The following is a 22,760-nucleotide window of genomic DNA, read 5'->3' as shown; positions in this document are numbered from 1 at the left end:
TTCACTTTTTTATACTTCAGCCATTTGCTACATGAGTGTCACAGCAAAGGGTCTGAATACTTATGGCTCTGTGATATTTCAGTTTTTCTTTTTTCATAAATCAGCAAAAATTTCAACAATTGTTTTTTTCTGTCAATATGGGGTGCTGTGTGTACGTTGAGGGGGAAAAAATTAATTTAAATTATTTTAACAAATGGCTGCAACATAACAAAGAGTGAAAAATTCAAGGGGGTCTGAAAACTTTCCGTACCCACTGTACATATTACATATATTTGATCATTTTACTTCTTATGCATTCATTGCATAGAAAATCGGGCAGATTTTATTTTTTCAATTATTTGCATGTTGAAGTCAAATTAGTCTTTAGTGTTTTAAATAAAATATTAGGTATTTTTTAAAATGTACGATATGTGGATTTAATTCATTTTAGTTAGTTTTTAGCTTAATTTAGTTGATTTTAGTTTAATGATATTTAGATTTCACAATTTCATGCTTTTTTTGGCTTAGTTTTTTGTTTGGTGTGTGGCGTCCACTCGAATAAAAACATTTTTTTAGATTATTTTTTATTATTATTATTTTTTTTTTAATAGACCATTAGCCTAGGGTCTAGACTAAAATTTAAAAAATGTGTACTGTACTCATCACTGGCTGGTTTAAAAAAAAAAAAAAAAAAAATCAGCAAGTTAATTGGAGCAAAAATCAATCTGTGATATATCACAGACGAGACTTTCGGTTCTGATGGATTTCTCTACGTATGTGATTTATTTTTATTTTTATAAACAATTGTATTTTTTGGCCTGTAGATATCCTTCATGATGGGATTCTTTCCTTCCTGCAGAGTCGAGACGGGAAAAGTCCTCTCCACATGACGGCGGTGCATGGTCGCTTCACTCGCTCTCAGACTCTCATCCAGAATGGTGAGTCGTCTGCCCGATGTTTTTTTTCTTTCTGCACGCAGATTGCATTTTTACAGAGTGTAATGCAATTTCATCTAACATAAGTCCGCTTCCTTGCTGACAGTATAATGCGAAACAGCACAGATGGGCTAAGATATATCAGCATAGAGTGGGTGGCTGTGGCTCAGTAGAGCAGGTCGTCCAGTGACCGAAGGGTCACTGGTTCGAATCCTGGCTACGACTGTCCTCATGTAGAAGTGTCCTTGGGCAAGACACTGAACCCAAATTTGCTCCCAGTGGGACTGGCAGCGCCTTGCATGGCAGCAGTTGCCCATTGTTGGGTGAATGTGAGGCTGTGTCAAGCGCTTTGGGCACTGTGACAGTGTAGATAAAGTGCAGTCCATTACCATTTACCATTTTAGATGTTGTGGTAATTCTAAAACTTTAAACAAGTGCTACTTTAACACACCTGCAGCAGCAACACATCCAAACAGAGCATACTACATCCTCAAGCATATGTTCTCTCTGCAAACGATGAATGGATTTGCAGCTGGGTTCACTACATACGTTTAAAGTGTGTCTTTCGCTCTTCGCTAACATTATGTCAGGCGGCGAGATCGACAGCGTGGATAAGGACGGCAACACGCCACTGCACGTCGCCGCTCGCTACGGCCACGAGCTCCTCATCAACACGCTCATCACCAGCGGAGCCGACTGCACCAGGTATTGTAATGTCCCCGGTGACAAATAACAACAAGTGCGCTGTGATGAAACGTCCCTCACTCATGTCCGTCCGCTTCCTGAAAGGCGAGGCGGCCACGGCATGTTCCCGCTGCACATGGCTGCCTTGAACGCTCACTCGGACTGCTGCCGCAAACTGCTCTCCTCAGGTAGTATGCGTGACGTCTTATAACTTATCTTGCCTGAGATACAACATTGGCTGTTGTTGTGGCATTGTGTTCGATATTGTTATCATTAAAATGGATAAACACCAAGGGCCTCATTTACAAAATGTTAGCACGTGGCAAAACGAGCACAAACTGATTTCTCATGCAAACAGATGTGGAAGCTAAACTAGTAACCCGGATGCACCCGGGATAGCCCAAAATTGCCGCGCAGTTCATTTGCGCGTTCTGGGAGGCAAATATGCAAATACTGTAGATTAATTTAGCGCGCGCAAAGTGATGTGACAAACCTGAGACAAATTATGATGGCTAATTTTGCATCATCCTATACCGCGTCTGAAAAGCATGTGCAAATGGCACCTCGTATCGTTTATTTAGTAATGCAGTCAAAGGCTGACCTGTAGAGAGCCACAAGAAGGGTTTCATGCCATATTCATCTATGACAAAACTCCTTTCCACTCTGCAAAGAGGTGTTGGATGAGCATTCCTCAACTTTCTCAGTCTTTTTTTTGGGAACTTGTTACAGCCATAAAATTCTAAGTTAATGATTATTTGCTAAAAACAATAAAGTTAATCAGTTTGAACATTACATGTCTTTGTAGTGTATTCAATTAAATATAGGTTGAACATGCTTTGCATATCATTGTATTCTGTTTTTATTTCTGTTTAACACAACGTCCCAACTTAATTGGAATTGGGGTTGTAAATGATTTGTGGATTCATTTTTTTTTTAACTTACGGTACCATTTACCTTCAAGATAGGGAATGTTTAAGTCAAATGTAATGTGTGAATTACAAATTTTAGTATTTTGTTCTTTAGAATACCTGGTGAATTTGCTACCATTTGAAATTATGTGGATTTCATTCAAATTTGATTTTTAGTTTTGTTCTTTTAAGAAGATTCTAGATTATTTCGATAGAATGTAGGGTCAAGTTTGTTACCATTTTCATGAATGATCTTCTGATGTATGAGCTTCTGGCAATGCCGTGATATCATTGACCTAACCTCTGATCTTCTTATTTATATGTAAATTCATATTTACATTGTTAATATGTTTTTGTAATACGTACACATCATTTCCAGCAACTTGTCAATCATATTTGGGCTAAAAATCTATTTCTTTTAGCGCTCCCAAATATAGCAGAATCGTAAGCTGTCGTGGGTGTATTTACTCCATCCGCCGCGAGGGCTACCTGAAGTGATGAAATACTCGTCAAATAATGCGGTACACTCAATGGCGAGCTGCGTTGCGCAATTCGAGAAGTAGGAGGATTGAGACACACAGGAGCCGACTGATACTAGACTCGTGGTCAAACCAGAGCCCGTCTGTGACGACGATGAGCGGCTAAGTAACAGCTGCATGCAACGTAAACAATGCGGCCATCTGCGAAAAACTGTAACTGCAAATGATTTGAATCAATAGTCTGTTGCTCATTGCAAAATCACCACCAATAATAGAGTCGTAGATACAAGGCCTCGCCTCTTTCCTGCGCCGCTTCTTCCACGCATTGAAGACGCGATCGTCGAAGGGAAAATTGTTGGCACTGAAGCTTGTTTCAGCCCAGGTCCAACTATGCCCATGTATCCAATTGTTTCTACGAAATGTTTCAGAAAACACGGCGGTTCGAATTGATCAGCAGCAGCACAGAGTTACGAGTCCTTGTTTGGCACAAACAATTGCACAGCTTTCCACTGTATTGCTTGGAGAGCTAAATGAGCGCTTGCCACTGCCTGCACCATTAGTACAACCAGCTGCCATGCAATAAACCAATCGTGAAATACCAAAATAGGCGGCAAGAAACTGAACGACGACATGCGCACAGCAGCACTAAGCTAATGCTAATGCTAACGGTACCGCTGGAATGTCACAGCACCCCAACATAGCCGCAGATGGGAAGGCGCTAAACTCAAAACGCAGACGACACATTCTGAATTATATTTAGCGATTCAATTGCTCTGTGACTGTCATATAATGACCTCGAAATGGCGGTTACGCTTGGTCAAGGGTTTCTCGAGGAATCAAGAGGATTTTTTTTTTATTTTTAATCTTTGCGATCTGACCTTGAAATTCATTTTGAAATGGCGATGTTATTACGCGCCATTACAATCTTAACTATTTGTTCTGTTTGCTCTTATCTGCGTCTCTGCTTATTTATGTGTTCCTGCACCTGAATGGACGGCATCATGCACTCTCACTTAACCTGTTTCCTCACCACCTGCCTCACTAATAATGCCTGTCTCTCTTTGTCCCACCCCTTCCTCTCACTCCCCCTACCGCTTCCTGTCCTTCTCTCTTTATGGCGGTTGCTACTGTGGATTTATGTCCTCCCGCCCCCCACCCCCCGTCACTTCTGTCTCCCTGCTCCGCCCTCTTCAGGCCGGAGGTTTAGCATAATGTGTAACGACTCGGTCCTGTGTGCAGGCTTTCAGATCGACACCCCCGACAGTCAGGGGCGGACCTGCCTGCACGCCGCCGCCGCCGGAGGGTGAGCGCTGTGTTGTGAAAATGTCCATGTAAAATGTAAATCTAATGTCATGTTGTCCAACAAAACACCAATGAATCAAAAAACAATGTTAGATGATCTCTTAGGCTGGATTTACACTGGAGTTCCAAGTGCCCAATGTACTGTATCGGAAATTTCAAACTGTCTATTTCCATGTGCAGTTTAGGTGAAACAAATTTACTGCAGATTTAAAAAAAAAAAAGAAAAAGTGTAAATTTTGGGGTATTTTTAAATCTCAATTCATAATTTAATGAAAAACATAATCTGCAGTTAATATACATCACACCCATGTGAATAGTTATGCAGCCTTATTACTAACTATTACCTTTTACTCGTTTGAGCGAACCAGCGAAACAGAAACTGACCCCATGCGACTTTAAGAAATGTTATTAAGTACAGTCTTCCAAATGTCCAAATAAATCCTATCTTGCTTCGTTGCATCGTGACGATGGCGTTTCTTTTTTGTGGGCGCAGCAACGTGGAGTGTGTCAAGCTGCTCTTGACGAGCGGCGGCGACCACAACAGGAGGGACAACTGCGGCAGGTTGGTATACGTCGTAGATGACACGCTCTTACTGATGACTGATTGGACGTTTGCGCTCTTTGTGTGTGTGTGTGTGTGTGTGTGTGTGTGTGTGTGTGTGTGTGGTTATTATACAGTAGTGAAGGAAAATGAACAAATTCACAGAAATTACAATTTAAAATGTTTTTGTTAACTGAAATAAGAGTAAATATGAGAGCTGAAACTGCATTGTCTGTTTAAAAAAACAAAAAACAAAAAACTAAAAGATTCAAACAAACTACCTTTATAGTTACAGAGAGATATGTCCTTTGTTTTAGTCTTTGTCAATGTATTTCATATATAAGCTTTTTGGGTTTGATTTTAAGTCGATTTATTTTTGGCTCAGCTGTTTTTTTTTAATTTGATTCCTTAACTTAAGTTTTTCCGCTTGTCAAGGGTACTCATCTCAGATTTGAGAGCTCAGCTTTTGTTTCATGTCATTTGTCATTTATACCCAATTGAGTTTGGAAAAAAAAAAAAAATAATCAAAATGAAATTAAGACTTAAACTGATGTAAAATCCCAAACTATTATAACCTTGGTGTGTACGCATGTATGAATATAGAGCTGTTTGTTAGTTATGTGGATTTTGGTAGTTTGGGCCTTGGCGGAGGTCTGCGCTCCACTGAGTGACATCCTACTTACAGCTGTTGACATACAGGTACATGTTCCTTGTCTTCTTCAGGACATCGCTGCACTATGCCGCCGCCAGCCGGCACTATCAGTGTCTGGAGACCCTGGTGGCTTGCGGCACGGCCATCAATGCCACCGACAAGTGGGGGCGCTCCGCTCTGCATTACGCTGCAGCTTCGGACCTGGACAGACGGTAACTGGACAACTAGACACTTAAGACAAAATGTGTACTCTTCTACTCCAGTCTTGTAGGTGGCAGTAATGTTTATTTTAAAGCGGTGGCCGAAACCATAGACATATATACACATATAGCCCGCCTTGAACACTGCATCGTACATCCTATGATAACTATGATATGAGCTATGATAACATGATTTTGCGAATAAAACTTGCTAGCTTTGTGGCTGATACTATGAAGTCTCAAATGTCTCCAAGCAGTCTTTCCTATTTAACCAAATTGCGGCAAAATAAAAATAATGCTCCCCTACTATATCGCGGTTGATCATTCACGCCACCGTGAATTGTTTGCAATTGTATTTTAGGTTTTATTACAGTATACTTACTGTAATATCTTTGCACGTGGGAAAGGAGAGCCATTGTCACCGATGCACCTTTCAGCCATTTACTGAACACCGGGATAACAGTAAAACACATAAACACTCACTTAGGCCTGTCACGATAATTACTATATCGATTTATCGTTTGATTAAAAAAAAAATGGACACGATAGTTTTTCCGGACTTGATAAATTGTCATGGTTGTGGTGAGCTGACAGAGTTGGACGGCTGTGTCATTAGCCGCTAGTGGAACGCCAGTGGCAGCCGGTGTTGGCTCTGTCCAATCCTCCACAGCGTTCCTCCTCGTGAAGCGCGTAGATTCACACAGCAGAGACACTTAAGGGAAAGTTCACAGTTTATTATGTTCGCCGCGCCGCAAGCTAACGAGCTAGCGAGTTAAGGAGCTAAACAGCTTGCTCCACCGAGGCAAAGTCATTTATAACGTCAGTGCCTCTCTCCGACTTGTTGTGTGTGTTAGTCCCCGATTAACACAAACACGGGAACGTTAGCTGTTTATTAAGCATAACCTCAGTGGCGCACGTTATTCAGCCGGTAGTTGACTACATCGAACGTCAACGTATATTTGATTGACAGGTGAAGGGCTAATCTTCAGCGGGCCAACCACAGTCTTGCAGCTCGAGATAGGGCCTTATTTTTCATGATTTCAGAAACCCCCAAAAAAATGACGATATCGTTTATCGTGATAGTTTTTGGGAAACTATATCGTCTTAAAAAATGATCGTAACAGGCCTAAACTCACTAGTATATGGGACAGATCTTTCACATCCAACATGGCGGACGCACTTACGTATCGCATTAACAACCTTTAGACTGGTCGCCAGCCAATTGCAGAACACATTTCAGAACTGATAAGACGAAAAAGGAGTTAAAAAAAATAGCTTGCCTGTCCCGGAATCTGTTGAGAAATGTCACAAAACAATACAAAAAATGCCCTAGTTTTTGAGTCTTGCTCACTAACAAATGGTGATAAAAGTACAACCAGGATAATAACATTATTCCTCAGTGCTGCATTAGTAAGCGTTAAATATGTAATAAATGTGTAACGAACCAATGTGTAATAAACGTGGAATTATATTTTCCTCTCGCCTGAAGATAGCTGGGATAGGCTCCAGCACGCCCGCGACTAGTGAGGATAAGCGGTACAGAAAATGGATGCATGGATACAGGTGTCATTCATGTGTAATTATTGTCTTTCAGGCGACGTGTTGCTCTGGAGCCTGAGAGTGAAGGAGTCCAGGCAGAGAGGGAGAAAGAGGCAGCTGTGTGAGTCTTTACACTGGCATCTAAAGCTGGGATTTTTCTGCCTTTTTCTGTTTTTGCGTTTTTTGTTTTTTTTTGTTTTTGTTTTTTGTTTTTTCCGGGTTTTTTTTAGGAAACGGCACTGATACGGAATGCGGTGGGGGAACAAGTTACCTGAAAAGTGTTGGGAAGTAACAAAGTACAAATACACTAAATACTTGAATTCTTTTCAGGCATCTGTAATTTACTTGAATGTTTTTCTGATGACTTTTGGCGGATGACATCATGACGTAAAAAAAGGAATAAATAGAGAGCGGTATAGTCAACAGCGGTTGAGATCTTGACTGAGAGCTTCAGGTCTTAGAAGGCCGGAAATGACAGGGACAGTGGCGACATGGAGGAATGTTAACCTTTCAGCATTAACAACAGTAACGTTATAGATTCAGAGAAGCAAGATTTTACCCATCCATGGCCTTATTTCTTATTTATTTATTTATTTTCATGTTGGCTACAAAAATTAGTTGTCAGGTGTTTTAGCACTATGCACGTTAACTCTTTCACTGCCAGCCAGTTAACATGGATATCTGACTTCTATAGCCGTCAATGGCAGTGAATGACAGGGATAGTATTTTGGGTGCATATTTTCTTTTTCTTTTTACCAAGTTATCAAAATGGTTGTGTACAATTGATGGAAAAAAATGTTTTTACTTTTGCACTTTAAATGTAAATACATTACAAAGCTTGTACTTTTTTTTTTTTTATATATAACTTTTTCGTAACTTAAGGAGTTGAATCAGTACGTCTACTTCCACCAGAATATTATTTTACAGTATTTTCTGTAATTCTACTTATGTTCAGGGTGTGAGTACTTTTACCACAACGGCACCTCACTGATTCTTTTCCTTCAGAGGTAGTATCCGAGCCATAACAGATGTCTGTGTGTAAGGGGATGCCTTAATGCCATGGCCAGGGTGTGATGTTCGAAATGCGCTGACATCATCTGATTGCGGGATGGCGTTGGCATTCACACAGTAGCAGGCAGAACAATACATGGTGTTATTTCTGAGATATGAATGAAAATGTATGAATTTGGGAAAGCGTCGGAACTATTGCATGTCTTTACGGTTGTTGCGAATGTTTAAAGACAAGAGTGGTGGGTTTAATAAGTATTTGGGATCATTTATGCACTTGTATCCGCAGAGTTTGAAGGGCAACACGTAAATTGCGCAACACACAATTTTTATGAAGCCGTTTGTCTTTCTATTATGCTAGGATTGTATTTCTGTGGGCCACCACCATTTGCTCTGTCAATAAGGATTAGCTATGAATGTGTAAAATTTTGAATCATCAGAAACGTTTTTAAAAGTTTAAGGATGGATGTTTCGACACCAAGGCGGCATAAAAAAAAGAGAGGCAAAATTAGATTTATTTATATATAACAAGTGTCTTTACCGTTATTGATCAAATTATATGAAAATGACCCACACAGGCAAGTGTGAATTTTGAAGTTGTGCCTTCAGCATAGTACTACGTTGTGCCGCGACATGCAGCAAAATTAACAGCAAGAAGAAGGTCCCCAACTAATACTGTAGTCCCCAACAGTAATAGTCATTGTTAATGCAGTATATGCCTTTGAGTATTGTTGTATGCTGTTACTGTATAACTATTAAAAACAATGGTCTCTATATTGTTTGCGATAAATGGGGGTTCACTGTGACACTTACGTACAAGCGCCAATTTACATCATTTTTAGGACTTTTCCTCAGATTTTCTTCATGCTTCTGATTGGATAACATTGACTCACAGTGTAGGGATAAGGTCAAAAACAACACTTGACTGGCTGTTGCCGCCGTCCTGTTTGGCAGATGTTTGGAATTCCTGCTTCAGAGTGGAGCGACGGCCTCGCTCAAAGACAAACAAGGATACAGTCCTGTTCACTATGCTGCAGCCTACGGACACAAGCGCTGCCTGGAGCTGGTCAGTATGCACACACACACACACACATGCATACACCACACACACACGATGTTCAGTTTGACACAGATTGGATGCACTGACAGAATGTGATCTTGCAGGTGCTGGACAGAGACGACGGTTACCACGACGACCTTGAATCCCCCAACGCCAGGAGCCCCCTGCATCTCGCTGTGAGTCTAAATACCAAATACATACTTAATATACAATACTAACGAGAGCGGCATCCTGTCTTCTTACTTGACTGACCTCCTTCCTGTCCATCATGTGAAGTAAAAACAACTCTATATTTATTTCCTGTTAAAAAAAAAAAAAAAAAAACTTATCTTTTACTTGTTAGATAAAAATGACTTCCTCATCAGTAAAAACTACTTCCTGAGAAATAAGACAACTTCATATTTACTTCCTGTTAAATAAAAAATACTTCCTGTTTAGTTAATACTAAATACAAACGACTTCCTCTTTACTGCAAATAAAGAAATAAGAATGATTCCCTTTCTAGTTCAAATAAAAATGATTTCCTTTCTACTTCCTGTTAAATAAAACCAACTGCCTTTATACTTCCTGTTATATAAAAATTACTTTCTTATTGGCTCCAAATAATAAATGAAAGAACAATATAAACCCCTGCATGTTTGCGGTTTTGCATTCCCAAATTCACTAATTTGCAGATTTTTTTTGGGGGCGGAACCTGTTCTCCGTTAGTTGCTGAAAAAACTCACTTATTCACTGTTTTTGTACTTAAGCCAAAGCAGTCAAAGTCTTTGCCGTCATCTTGGTGTCAAGTTTTTCGGGCAATATTATCTGCTCAAATGCCTGAGAACTCATTGGACGGCGCTTCACAGTGCAGATGGACAATGACCCGAAGCATACTGCGTAAGCAACCAATTATTATTATTATTTTTTTTTTTACGGCAAAATAGTGGAATGTTATTCAGTGGCCAAGTCGCGGGGAAAACATGTAAACTCCACACAGCCGAGGCCGGGATTGAACCCCGGGCCTCAGAACGGTGAGGCAGATATGCTAACCAGTCGTCCACCGTGCCCCCCCCCCCCCCCCCCCCCCCCCCCCCCCCCCCACAATTACAATGTAATTAAATTATATATTTATATATACATTTATTTCCAACAGTCTTTGGTTTTCATTTCACAGCATGTGTGCTTTGCTTTCTGGACTTGACTGTAGATGCTGCAACATGGTGGCAAAGCATTATTTCTGTCTTCATGAAACTCCTCAACTCACTTCAACATAGTTCATTGCCACCTAGATGCCGCATGATTTTATCAAGGTAATGATTTTATTGCTTTGGCCTGAGCACAAAAACACTCAATAGGTGAGTTTTTGACTGAATAACCCTGGATAGGTTAAAAAAATAAGGGCGAATGCCGAGCAAAGAATATGCGTGTTTTCACTGTATGCTGTAAAAAACATGAAAAATGATTGCTCTAAACCACAGAGTTCCTCGATGTGGTGGGGATTTCCGTTATGTTCCCAAATAAACCTCTTAATACTACGCTGTAGCGGGGTCGTCGCAGCAGGTGAACGCGATATAGCAGGAGAACAGTGCACTGCAGTGAGCAGGTCATTTCATTTGTGTGCAGGCATACCACGGCCACACACAGGCGCTCGAGGTGCTGCTGCAGGGGGAGAGGGAGCTGGACCGGGGGGACGAAGCCGGCCGCACCCCCTTGGCTATGGCGGCACTCCGGGGCCACGCAGACTGCGTTCACATCCTCCTCAGCCAAGGGGCGTCGCCGCGCACTTGCGACCCGCGGCATAGGCGCACTCCCGTTCACCTGGCAGGTGTGGGCCAATGTTGGAAGATATGTTTACGCTATGAGCTAACTGCGTGCTAACATGATGTTTATATGCCGCTCTGCAGTGACTAACGGTCACGTGACGTGTTTGCGACTTCTGCTGGACGAATCGGACGGCACGGATCTCGCAGACGCCGCCGACTCTCAGGGACAGTGAGTAATTTCCCAGTACATATACGCACAAACGCACACACGCACACACCACCCGTATGTGTATACAGGACACCTCTGATGCTAGCTGTGGCCGGGGGTCACGTCGACGCCGTGTCGCTGCTGCTTGAGCGGGAGGTGGACGTCAACGTGGCCGACAAGCACGGCATGACCGCGCTGCACCTCGGGGTGAGTGAGCCTCACATCAGTTTGATGATGAACTTTTGATGAGCTGGGATAGGCTCCAGCACGCCCGCGACCCTCGGGATTAGAAGCGGTACAGAAAGTGGGTGGATCGATTCTCTTGAATCCAGGGGTGTCCAAACTATGGCCAGTGGGCCACTACAAAATTGAGAACAATAAATCACATCTATAGTTGTCTGCAGGCTTCTGTTACACAATTTATTTTCGTTATGTCATCGCAATAAATTAGAATAAATATATTGTATTTCTTTTTTAGATGTCCTTGTATATTTCTTTTTATGTTTTTGTCATGATAACTATTCGCTCCAGGTGATGTACGTGACACAGTTGTTTGCTGTTATATTGCATTTATGGTTTCTATAAGGTAATAATAATAATAAGCAATGTTTGTTCCTATGCAGCTGCTGTGCGGCCAGGAGGAGTGCGTCCAGTGTCTGCTGGAGCAGGAGGCGTCCATCTTGTTGGGCGACGCGCGGGGTCGCACCGCCATCCACCTGGCGGCGGCAAGAGGCCACGCCTCCTGGCTGAGCGAGCTGCTCGGCATGGCCTGCCCCGAACCCGACTCGCTGCCCCCACTCCGAGACCATCACGGCTACACGCCGCTGCACTGGGCCTGCTATCACGGTTGGTGTTTGGACGATTGCGTGACTGGGCAGAGTCTATTTATGTGTTCTTATTGTGTGTGTGTGTGCCTGCGTGTACGTGTGTGAGTAGGTCACGACGGGTGTGTGGAGGTACTACTGGAGCAGAAAGGTTGTCGCTGCATTGATGGGAACCCGTTCACGCCGCTGCACTGTGCTGTGTAAGTGTGCTCCCGCTCAGGCACTGTTCTGATAAAACTGTACCTTTTTTGAATGCTGAGAGTTAAGCATGCTCATTATTATTATCGCTGATATTAGCCCTTTCCAAACTGGCAAAAACCTGACAATTTTTTTTGTTTTAACACACAACAAAGATAACAAACAAAGATAATCAAACAAAATAAATCTAATTTTCTCTCTGTAGTAAAGTTAAACAAATACTAAAATACAAAGTATTATAAAACAGTCAAATGTTCTGCCTTCATATCTTTATTGCTGTAAGTGTAAAGGGACCAAAATTTTCGTTATTTTATTCATCAAATCTTCATTTAATTAATCAGTTGTCCTAATTGTATTCTGCCAAATATTGGAATCGGCATCGACCTAAAAAAAACAAAATCCATATCGGTTGGCCCCTAATAATTTTGATTACTTTTATGCCCGTTTTCTTTTTAAATTACATAACACTTTAAAGAGCACTCAATCGTACGAATTCACATCATCAACCATTGTCATATCGGCCAAAGTCCTTTTCTCAAAGAACAGGTTTGGTGACATTTGTAATGTGCTTCAGTTTATACATTGAATCTTTGCAATTCGCGGGGGATAGGGACCGAGTGCTGCCACGAATAGCAAAAAAATGTGTGAGTAATTAATGCCCTCTACCAAAACAGTTCCAATTCACAGATCATTTTACACTCGAGTATATGAGTCGCGGGATGCACATGTCATGGAAACAATGAGTCCCAACCCTGGAACAATGAGTGACTGCAACTATCATTCCGGAAAACAGATCAGATCAGGAAAACAGTAATCCTCTGCTCCATCACAGTTCTTGCTTCACGGTTGTTATTTTGCAAAATCTTGCAAATCTTCACAACTGAACTGTTGTAGAGATTATGTTAGTTCAAAACCTTTGATTGTTTCAAAATGGCATTTCAAATATATGCACTTTTAATAATGTGATTGGTCGGAATGGTTCATCATTCCGTAAAGCCTGGAATGCTGTGCCGCTTAAAATAGAAGCGCCACGTGTGTCTTGGAATAATAATCACACTTTTTTGGCTGTGGGTCCGTATGGGACTGCTTCTGGGTCTGCACGCAGACGCGAACCCGTTCGTGACCTCTGTTTTAAGCGACGTCACCATGAACGAGTGAGCCAGAACGAGTTGTTTAGCTCCTTAGCTCGCTAGCTATTTAGCCAAGTAATAAATAGTTAACTTTCCCTAAAAGGTCCCATTTGTGTGCATCTATGGAGCCAAATAATTTTTATTATTTTTTTTTTTTTTTGTTAAATTAAACTCTTCAACTCACTTCAACATAGGTCTTTGGCATCAAAGTATTACTTTTATTGCTTTGGCCTAAGCAAAAAAACTGCAAATACGAGGCAGGCTAGTTTTTTTCTTGTAAATAAAAGAAATATGTTCCACCAGAAATAATCCACAACTAGGTGAATTTGTAAACGCTGGACTGTGAATATGCTGGGGTTCACTGCATAGAAGTGATTTAAAAAAAAAAAAAAAAAAAAATAGTAATAATAATAAATTCAGTGTTACATAATATTTCCCATGAGGCAAATTTCAACTATTTTGCCATGTAACAGGGTAAACGATCATGAGGCCTGCGCATCTATGCTGCTGGAGGCAATGGGATCAGACATCGCCGGCTGCAAGGACGATAAGGACAGGTGTGTGTGTGTATTCAGAGTCACTTGCTGTATAGTCAGGTTGCCATTTTGTAGTGCTTTTGGAATGTGTTATGAGTACACGTTATCCCATGTTTGGTACCCTTAATGTAATTCACAATACGTCTTGAAATGAGGTGAACAACTAATGGTCACTAGAAAAGCAATATACTGGGGCTCTTGTGCTTCTGGATTTTGCTTTTCCTTTCCTATGCATGTGAGCAAGATGAACCTTAAATACTTGGAGGAAAGGTTCAATTTTAAAAATGCTTGGCATAGGTTACTACTGACCATCCTTAATGAAAAGTTGTTTGTTACCCATAATCCTTTACGGCAGCAATATTTAAAACTGTGGTTCTTAACCTCGTTGGAGGTGCGGAACCCCGCAGGTTTCATCTGGAGTTCACAGAACTACGGAGCCCATAAAGGGACATTGGGGGGGGGGGAGAAACTTGTTTCTCATTACAACGAGAAACTCTCATTAGGATGAGAAAGTTTCTCGTTGTAATGAGAACTGTCTACCTGTGAGTGGTAGCTTATTTACACACACACACTAGCAAATATGGCTCAGCTATTCTCTAGCCTATACTGCTATATTCGTGTGATAAAAGTTTACATTTATACTCGCCTTATCTTCTTTTAGTTGGTCGATGACACTACCAGGTATATTCCTCGTTTTGAGGAAAGAGTACCAGTCCTCTTCTGTTGCCCTTCTCTCAGCGGACATGCGCTGGAAGCAAGTTGTAAATAAGCTACTGCGCGGCTACCCGAATGCTACCGCTAGCAGGTAAATAAGCTAGCACTCACAGGTAGACGTTTCTCATTCAAATGAGCAAGTTTCTCATTGTAACGAGAAAGTTTCTCATTACAATGAGAGAGTTTCTCGCTCGAATGAGAAACTTTCTCGCAGTGTCACGATTGACGCTTGCATCCAGCAATACTTGCGTCGGATCGGTTGGGAAAAGTGTAGTCGAATTCATTTTCAGCGGTGATGTCTTATGCTGTGTTTGAAAGGAAGCACCATTTCGTCTCACCTTTTGAGGCAATTTCATTTTTTTTTCCCCCTCCCACAAAGGTAAATGAAAGATGGTATAAACATTAGGGGAGTCAACTTTCCAAAAACAGCCACCATATATTACATAAGGTAAAAATCATGAAACAATGATACCTTGACTTGCGAGTGCCAACACCTTTTTTTTTTATTTTTTTTTATAAAAGTTATGAGCCTCACTTGGTTGACTTTTTACTTTGGGTTGTGCAAATAATGTCTGGCATTTTATGGGCTTCTCCTCTTTCTCCTTCAGGACTCCCCTGCACGCAGCGGCGTTCTCCGGTCACGTGGACTCTGTCCAGCTGCTCCTTTCCCACGACGCACCAGCTGACGCCGTGGACCAATCGGGTCGCACCGCGCTGATGATGGCAGCTGAGAAAGGCCGCGTCGGGGCACTCGGTACACGCGTTTGACTTCCCGTCACGTTTTATCTGTTGACAAAAGCACATTTTTGTTGATTTATTGTGTGTGTGGGTCCTGGTCCAGAGGTTCTGCTGAACAGCGCCGCCAGCTGCCTCCATTATGCCGACAAAGACAGCAACACCGCCCTGCATCTAGCGTGTAAAAATGTAAGTTGTCCACAAGGGGGCTCCATTGTATGCACCATTCCATGATGCACACCTATGAACATGGCCTTTACAAGTTTTACTCTGACCAACCCATCAGAGGACAAAAACAAAGGCTGTCGTTATTACGGGCCAGCTAGCATTCCCTGTGTGGTGACTTTGTTTCTGCTAGGTTAAAGGAACAGTCCCACTGCTAATATAGTTTAGATTACATGGTTACATGAATAATTTATTCGTATATGTGACCACATCCAGGGAATGGAAGACTGTGTCCTGCTTATTCTGGAGAAGCTGTCCGATTCTGCGCAAATAAACGCCACGAACGCTGCGCTCCAAACGTGAGTTTCTCGCGGCGAAACCGGATGAACAAACGAATTCACGATGTAATTCACGTCGCCTTAAATGACGTTGTTTCTCATCAGGCCTCTCCACCTTGCGGCTCGTAGCGGACTCAAACAGGCAGTCCAGCAGCTGCTGTCCCAAGGAGCCAACATTCAGACGGTGGACGAAAACGGTAGGATGGACCTTTCTGGCCCGACAACACGCATCGTCCTGTATGTGTGCATGCTAATTCCCTGTCAATGTTCACTTTACCTTTTCTTTATTTTTTAAATTTTTATTTATTTTGTTTAATGTTTTTTTTTTTTTTTTTTAAATCGGGGGTTCCCACTCAGCTCTTGGTTTCGTAAATTAACTTTTTTTTTTTTTTTTCACTCATTGAAGTAGAGATGCAAAAAAAAAAAAAATACTCCCAAAAAGAATCATGTTTACGGTAGCTTGGCGTATAAGTCTGCTGAAGCCTACATAGTGGTCCTTTAAATCAGAGATTCCCAAGCACTGTACTGTGGGAAATTGCCCAATTTGACTTCTGTGGTCCAAAAACCTGTCTTTGGTCATCTACAGTATCTGTGCCAGGAATAGAAAAATTAAACGCTCTTCCACCAGTTACCATAAGGTACACAATTCACCTGTGTATTCACCTGTTGGCATTCATACAACAAAGTAACAAATAGCATTGTATTCAACTTAAAGGTCCCATATTTTGCCAAACCAACTTTTTCTAGTATTTGGGATGTTATGGTGCCTCAGTAAATGTGAAATATGAATTAAAATCATCCATGCATTCCTGAGTTACAGACGTTTTTTTTATGCCTGAAATCAGGTCATTTAAATTTTGCGAGCTTAGCTACGTCACTAGCGAAGATCTCTGCCTACGTCTCCTCTCCCGAGTCAGCGCTGTCGACATCACAAACACCTGTGCTCTCACAACCTACAACAATGTAGCCTATATTGTGATTATTATTATTATTATTGTATAACCTACAATAATGGTTAATGCTGCAAATGCACATATGAAAATATTTACTTTGAAGAGAGTATCATTTTATTAACTTAATTTACATCAGCTTTAGCAAACTTAAGTGTTACTTCGTATTCAGCAGTACCAAATAAACAACAATAAGTGGTTAATAAACCGTTATGAAATTCCCATTCTGCACAATGCAGTTCGACCATACACTCAGTACCAATGTGTGCAGTTAAAGGATAGAAGTCCATCCCTCATAAATGAGAATAAAATGCACGTTAGTAGTAGTAAATTGATGGAATAGTCAGTAGGATAATCGACAGCCCTAGATAGAGCAATTATTATTTGTAATTGTGTGTGTGTCTATATATATATATATATAGAACAATACAGAAATAATGAAGTTAATTAAATTATCGATTCTAAAAATATTCGATAGAACCATTATTATGTATTTGCAATTTAGTATATATTTATTACAGATTAATTGCTTGAAGCAACATTATGAAAATAGTGACGTTAATTAAATTATCTTGCATCAATTAATGACATTGTAAATAATAATAATTTAATACACACCATACAATACTTTAATCATAACTAACTATTGGTGAGGAGGGCTTTCTTGATGTCAGGTTTTTCAGGTATCAGTGGATGGTATCGGCAGCCTTCACGAGTACCGATACCTCGAAATAAGATCGGCATCGGCCTGATACAGATACCTGGTATTGGTGCTTGCCCATCCCGACCTAAAATAATTACTAATTCTAATGACTGCAAAATTAACCATGAGCTGTTGGTGGAATCTCCAATGTCAGTCCACTTGAAGCTTCTCGTTTGCTTCTTTTGGAGTTGACTTTTTCGGGTGTGCAGTGTTGCGTAATGTATGAACAAATGTTATTCGCCTTGTTCTTCTACACCAAACTCATCCAAGCGTGACAATGGAACTTGCTTTGTGCAAAACCGTTCCCGCACAAAGTAGGACACACAAAAAAAATGTTTTCACAAGAATACGTTGTATGTGCCACCACTAGTCTAAACATACTCGGATTAATATTGCATTTGTGGAGTAAGAATTATTATACTACAGGTTGACGACATGGTTTGAACAAAATTTGATCAAGTTTGGGTTCAAACCATCATGTCACCAACCCATAGTTATGGCAGCATACACTCGGTCGACAGCAGAGGGCGATATTGCCAAACAAGGTGACTCGCTGCGATGGCCGTAAATTGATCGATTAACCCGTTTAATTCCTATTCCATGATTCCAGTATTAATGAGAATACTTAAGACTAGTGCTGGCACATACAACATTCTTGCAAAAAAACATTTGGGGTTTAGTTCCCCGTTAAGATGACCAATTAGAACTCAGTGGTCCTAATACTTTTGTCCATCTATTGCATGCGTGATGTGTGCACCCCGTCCGTCCCTCTTGTATGTTTGTGCGCTGCTAAACACTAACCGGAATGCCGCTCCATCCCTCTTTTGTCTTCTGCTTCCCTGCCATTTTGTCCCCGCACCCCTTCGTCCCCCTCTCTCTCTGTGACGCAGGTTTGACCCCCGCTCTGGCTTGCGCGCCCAGCCGAGAGGTTGCCGACTGCCTGGCGCTTATTCTGGCTACCATGATGCCTTTCTGCTCCCCTTGCAGCTCCGGCGCCCCCTCCCCTGGCGCCCTGCTGAGGCAGCTGCCCCCTAAGGCCCACAAAGACCCCGCCGCGGCCGCTGCCCCCCAGGGCCCACGCAGCACCAGGAACCCCTCGGGACCCTCCAGTGAGGGGACCACGGAGAACGATTCTGAGGATTCGGAAACTTTCTGACCCTTTCTGGGTGCCACAATTCCTCTCTATGCCATCTTTCCAAGAAGAAGTTGATGTGGGTCATTTGCATCTGTTCTTCTTTCTAAACACAGGTGCTCAGAATCCAAACTGACCTCGGTACTTGGTCTCTGGGTGGCGGCGTGCCTCGCCTCCAAAACTTCCGTGTCTTTCTCAAGCAAGAGCAAGAAGCCATTTTTACCAGGTTTTTTTGGGGCGTTTTTTTGTACAAATTAAAACCAAAAGGTCAATGTAATTTTTTGCTTTTAATGATATTTTGGTTTGATGTACGAAATAAGCAGCCTTTACACAATAATAATAATGTTGCTAGTTAACATTCACTGAAAAGGACATGGCCGATTAATTCATGCATAATTACAAAAGGAGACTAAGTCAACTCGTTACCTGAAACACAAATCGGCGTTGTTGTAATCTTACAAAAAAAAGTCACTATTTCATGAAATTTCATCAGCGTAAAATTACAAGTCCTAGTTTTACAGGAAAAGATTTGGAAATATAAAACATAATTTCAAGAGAATAGTATTATTAAATTGTAATCTCACAAGAAAAAGTTGAAATTGTATGAGAAAGAAGTTGCACTTACAACATAAGTCAATTTCATGACAAAGTTGGAAATAAAAACGTGCAAGAATGAAGTAATAACAGTCCATAATTTTACAATAAGGGCATAGAATTGTGAGAAAAACTGAATAGTCTGAATAAGGAAGTCGTAATTTTACAGGAATGAAGTTGTTATATTACAAGCATTTTTTTTTTAGCAGACTTGTAATTTCACAAGAAAAGGTCAAAATTTTACAAGTGGTGATATGAAAAGAATAGTCATATTATTACAATGAAAACCTTTTTATGAGTATTGTTATACTGTATAAGAGTAGAGTGGTTTTATTTATTCTTTGTTACTTGAAGCACAAACTGTGACTTGTTGTGTAGGAAAGATTCCCAAAATGTGTGCACACTTTCTCGCCCCTTTCGTGCACTCCTTGCATGCCGACATTTGTGAGTCAGGGTAGCCAACGTTAGCCTCTTAATAAAAAAAAAAAAAAATAAAATAAAAGAGATTTTGCCTAATAACATTCCTGTTAATCATGCAAGTTCTCCTGACAGGTGTCTTCCTCTATTCATTATTTATAAATCTATTTTTATTGACATGATGGTACAGAAACTGCCAGCACTTCAATGTAAAACTTAGGCCTCCGCATGACTAGCTACCAGCAACGTGCCATCAATTGTGTGCAGTGCCTTGACGTTGTTTTTTTTAAGAGAACAATCACATACAGTATATAAAAGTTCACAGGAAATTACATTTCACATTTCCTTTGTCATTATTGTACGAATTGTCAAGACGTGGTAATGGGACTCTTACTAAAGAGTTTAAAGGACCCACTGAAAATAAAATGTGAGAATAATATTGTAATAACATGAAAAAAATTCAGAACAGCTTAAAAAAAAAGTAATAATGAAGTAATGCTAGTAGAGAACGGCAAGTGGTATCGGGGCATCATGGACTCGTGAAGGCTGCCGATACCAGCCACCAGTACCGAAGGCAAAATAATCTGACAAATCCTCCTTGCCAGTAGTTGGCGCTACACTGCGGCAGTTTGACACATCGGCAAATCATCATGTGCGTCACAAAGAAAGAAAGGACTGTGTGTTAATTGAAACTTTATGCATCCGAAGTACTCATGGTGTCTGTGAGTACCTCAGAGTTGATACGTGTCCTGTGATTGATTTGGGAAAAAAAAAAAAAAAGTGGGATTGAACATCCCTAAATACGAGACAAAAATCTGGATTTTACAACAATAAAATTGTAAAATTACACGTAAAACGGCAATTTAAAAGAAAAAGTAATACGAAAATAGATTTTTTTTTAAATTATCGAAACATCATAAACTTATTGATTTTGCACATCTCCATAACAGTTTATTATTGGACCGGTTTTCTCGTAAATTACAATTGTATTTATTTGCCCCTCCTTTTCAGTGTGGCTCTAATACTCCTTTGTAGACTTTCTTCTTGGCACTTGTATGTCCCTCTTGGAAAGTCTGATTACGATCATTGTGTGTGTTTTCACAAAGACTACAAACAGAATTGGTCTTGTTTCCTCTCTACCAGGGTTTTGAAGGTAAGCTTTTCCAATCCGATTTCTTAAAACCAAACTACTAGAATAAGCCAAATGGTCCTTCCTCTGCGGTTTGGATGACGCAACATGATGATTAGTATTGTCATGACTGTATTAGTAGCTCCAAATCTTGTCCTTTGTAAGTCATTTTTATGTGCTTTTTAAAAAACTATTTGCCGATACTCGACTTTCATTTAACCATGACAATATTTAAGTTTTGAGATTTTAATTTAGACTTTTTTTTCTGGACCAAGATCTAATTTTGATCTTTTGGCAAGTATTTGTTAGTAAAGATTGTGGCAAATTTAACTGCCATCTTTGGTACTGCTCTTTTATATAATGATGTATAAAGCTTTGTATGACTCTTAGCCATCCCAACACATCGTGTTCGAACTTAATTTAATGCAAAAGACAAGCCCAAGTGTATTTAATACATTTTAATACCAAGACGGGCTTCATTGAGTCACAAAAATTGTCACTCTAGGCGATTCTCACAGCAGTTCCTGATGCAGTACAACCACACGTCAGTGTTTTTATATCAATTGTACACTTTCAAAAAATAAATGTGTTGCAGTTTTGTCTTTTAAATATCTCTTCAAATGCTAACCTCTTTCTAATTGATCATACATTTTACAAATATTTTTTGTCCACAATGTTATATTTTTCTGTTTATTTTGAAAAATGTAGTTCCACCTATTTTTATGTAGTTTTAGCTTGAACTGTAGGATTAAAAAAAAATATATATTTTTTTAAAGTCGTTCTGCTGGGGGTCTTCACTCCTTGGGCTGTCACCTTATCGTGGTGAAGGGGTTTGTGTGTCCCAATGATCCTAGGAGCTAAGTTGTCTGGAGCTTCACGCTCCTGGTAGGGTCACCCATGGCGAACAGGTCCGAGGTGAGGGACCAGACAAAGCATGGCTAAAATACCGCTATGATGAAAAATGTTAATGGATTGAGGTTTCACTTGCCCGGACGCGGGTCACCGGGCCCCCCCTCTGGAGCCAGAAGGAGAGCGCCTGGTGGCCGGGCCTCCACCCATGGGGCTCGGCCGGGCACACCCCTAAAGCGTAACTTGGGTCCCCCTTCCCATGGGTTCACGACCTGTGGGAGGGGCCATAGGGGTCGGGTGCAGTGTGAGCTGGGCGGTGACCGAAGGCAGGGACCTTGCCGATCCGCTCCCCGGCTACAGAAGCTGGCTCTAGGGACGTGGAACGTCACCTCTCTGGGAGGGAAGGAGCCCGAGCTGGTGTGCGAGGTCAAGGAGTTCCAACTAGATATAGTCGGGCTCACCTCCACACACAGCTTGGGCTCTGGTACCAGTCCTCTCGAGAGGGGTTGAACACTCTTCCACTCGCCGAGCAGGTCTAGGTATACTTCTTACTCCTCGGCTTGGCGCCTGTACATTGGGGTTCACCCTAGTAGACAAGAAGGTAGCCGCCTTTGGGTGGGGGGGACGGGTCCTGACTTTTTTTTTTTTTTGAGTCCTTACAGAGGGGGTGCTGGAAAGCGCTCCCGCTGGAGACATCGTTCTGCTGGGGGACTTCAATGCTCACGTGGGCAGTGACAGTGAGACCTGGAAGGACGTGATTGGGAGGAACACCTCCCCTGATCAGAACCCGAGTGGTGTCCTGTTATTGGACTTATGTGCTCATCACGGATTGTCCATAACGAACACCATGTTCAAGCATAAGGGTGTCCGTCCACACGTGCACCTGGCACCAGAACACCCAAGGTCGCAGTTCGATGATCGACTTTGTGGTCGTGTCATCGGACTTGCGGCCGCATGTCTTGGCCACTCGGGTGAAGACAGGGTGGAGCTGTCAACTGATCACCACCCGGTGGCGAGTTGGCTCCGATGGTGGGGGAAGATGCTGGTCCGACCTGGCAGGCCCAAACGTATTGCGAGGGTCTCCTGGGAACGTCTGGCAGAATGCT

At 41.5% G+C, this 22,760-nt stretch overlaps 1 protein-coding gene across 6 annotated transcripts in view; it reads left to right on the top strand.

Moving 5' to 3' along the window:
- ankrd44 (ankyrin repeat domain 44) overlaps positions 1-21,414 on the top strand; it is a 48,059-nt gene extending 26,645 nt beyond the window's left edge. For 2 of the 6 annotated variants that reach the window (XM_061792984.1, XM_061792981.1), the window contains exons 9-28: positions 839-917; positions 1,505-1,619; positions 1,704-1,786; positions 4,225-4,288; positions 4,781-4,849; positions 5,552-5,692; positions 7,275-7,340; positions 9,182-9,293; positions 9,392-9,463; positions 10,893-11,094; positions 11,174-11,261; positions 11,330-11,447; positions 11,864-12,086; positions 12,177-12,264; positions 13,866-13,949; positions 15,251-15,396; positions 15,484-15,566; positions 15,819-15,901; positions 15,986-16,077; positions 18,424-21,414. In XM_061792984.1, coding sequence (XP_061648968.1) covers positions 839-917; positions 1,505-1,619; positions 1,704-1,786; positions 4,225-4,288; positions 4,781-4,849; positions 5,552-5,692; positions 7,275-7,340; positions 9,182-9,293; positions 9,392-9,463; positions 10,893-11,094; positions 11,174-11,261; positions 11,330-11,447; positions 11,864-12,086; positions 12,177-12,264; positions 13,866-13,949; positions 15,251-15,396; positions 15,484-15,566; positions 15,819-15,901; positions 15,986-16,077; positions 18,424-18,689 — 2,274 coding nt within the window. In that variant the 3' untranslated portion in view covers positions 18,690-21,414. Of the gene's footprint in view, positions 1-838; positions 918-1,504; positions 1,620-1,703; positions 1,787-4,179; positions 4,289-4,780; positions 4,850-5,551; positions 5,693-7,274; positions 7,341-9,181; positions 9,294-9,391; positions 9,464-10,892; positions 11,095-11,173; positions 11,262-11,329; positions 11,448-11,863; positions 12,087-12,176; positions 12,265-13,865; positions 13,950-15,250; positions 15,397-15,483; positions 15,567-15,818; positions 15,902-15,985; positions 16,078-18,423 lie in introns of all 6 variants that reach the window. The other 4 variants (XM_061792983.1, XM_061792980.1, XM_061792986.1 and 1 more) reach the window with 2 other exon arrangements.
- Positions 21,415-22,760: the final 1,346 nt, after the last annotated feature.

This window comes from Phyllopteryx taeniolatus, chromosome 12, assembly GCF_024500385.1.
Source record: "Phyllopteryx taeniolatus isolate TA_2022b chromosome 12, UOR_Ptae_1.2, whole genome shotgun sequence".
Taxonomy (NCBI): Eukaryota; Metazoa; Chordata; class Actinopteri; order Syngnathiformes; family Syngnathidae; genus Phyllopteryx; species Phyllopteryx taeniolatus.
This window is presented reverse-complemented; position numbering and strand designations above follow the sequence as displayed.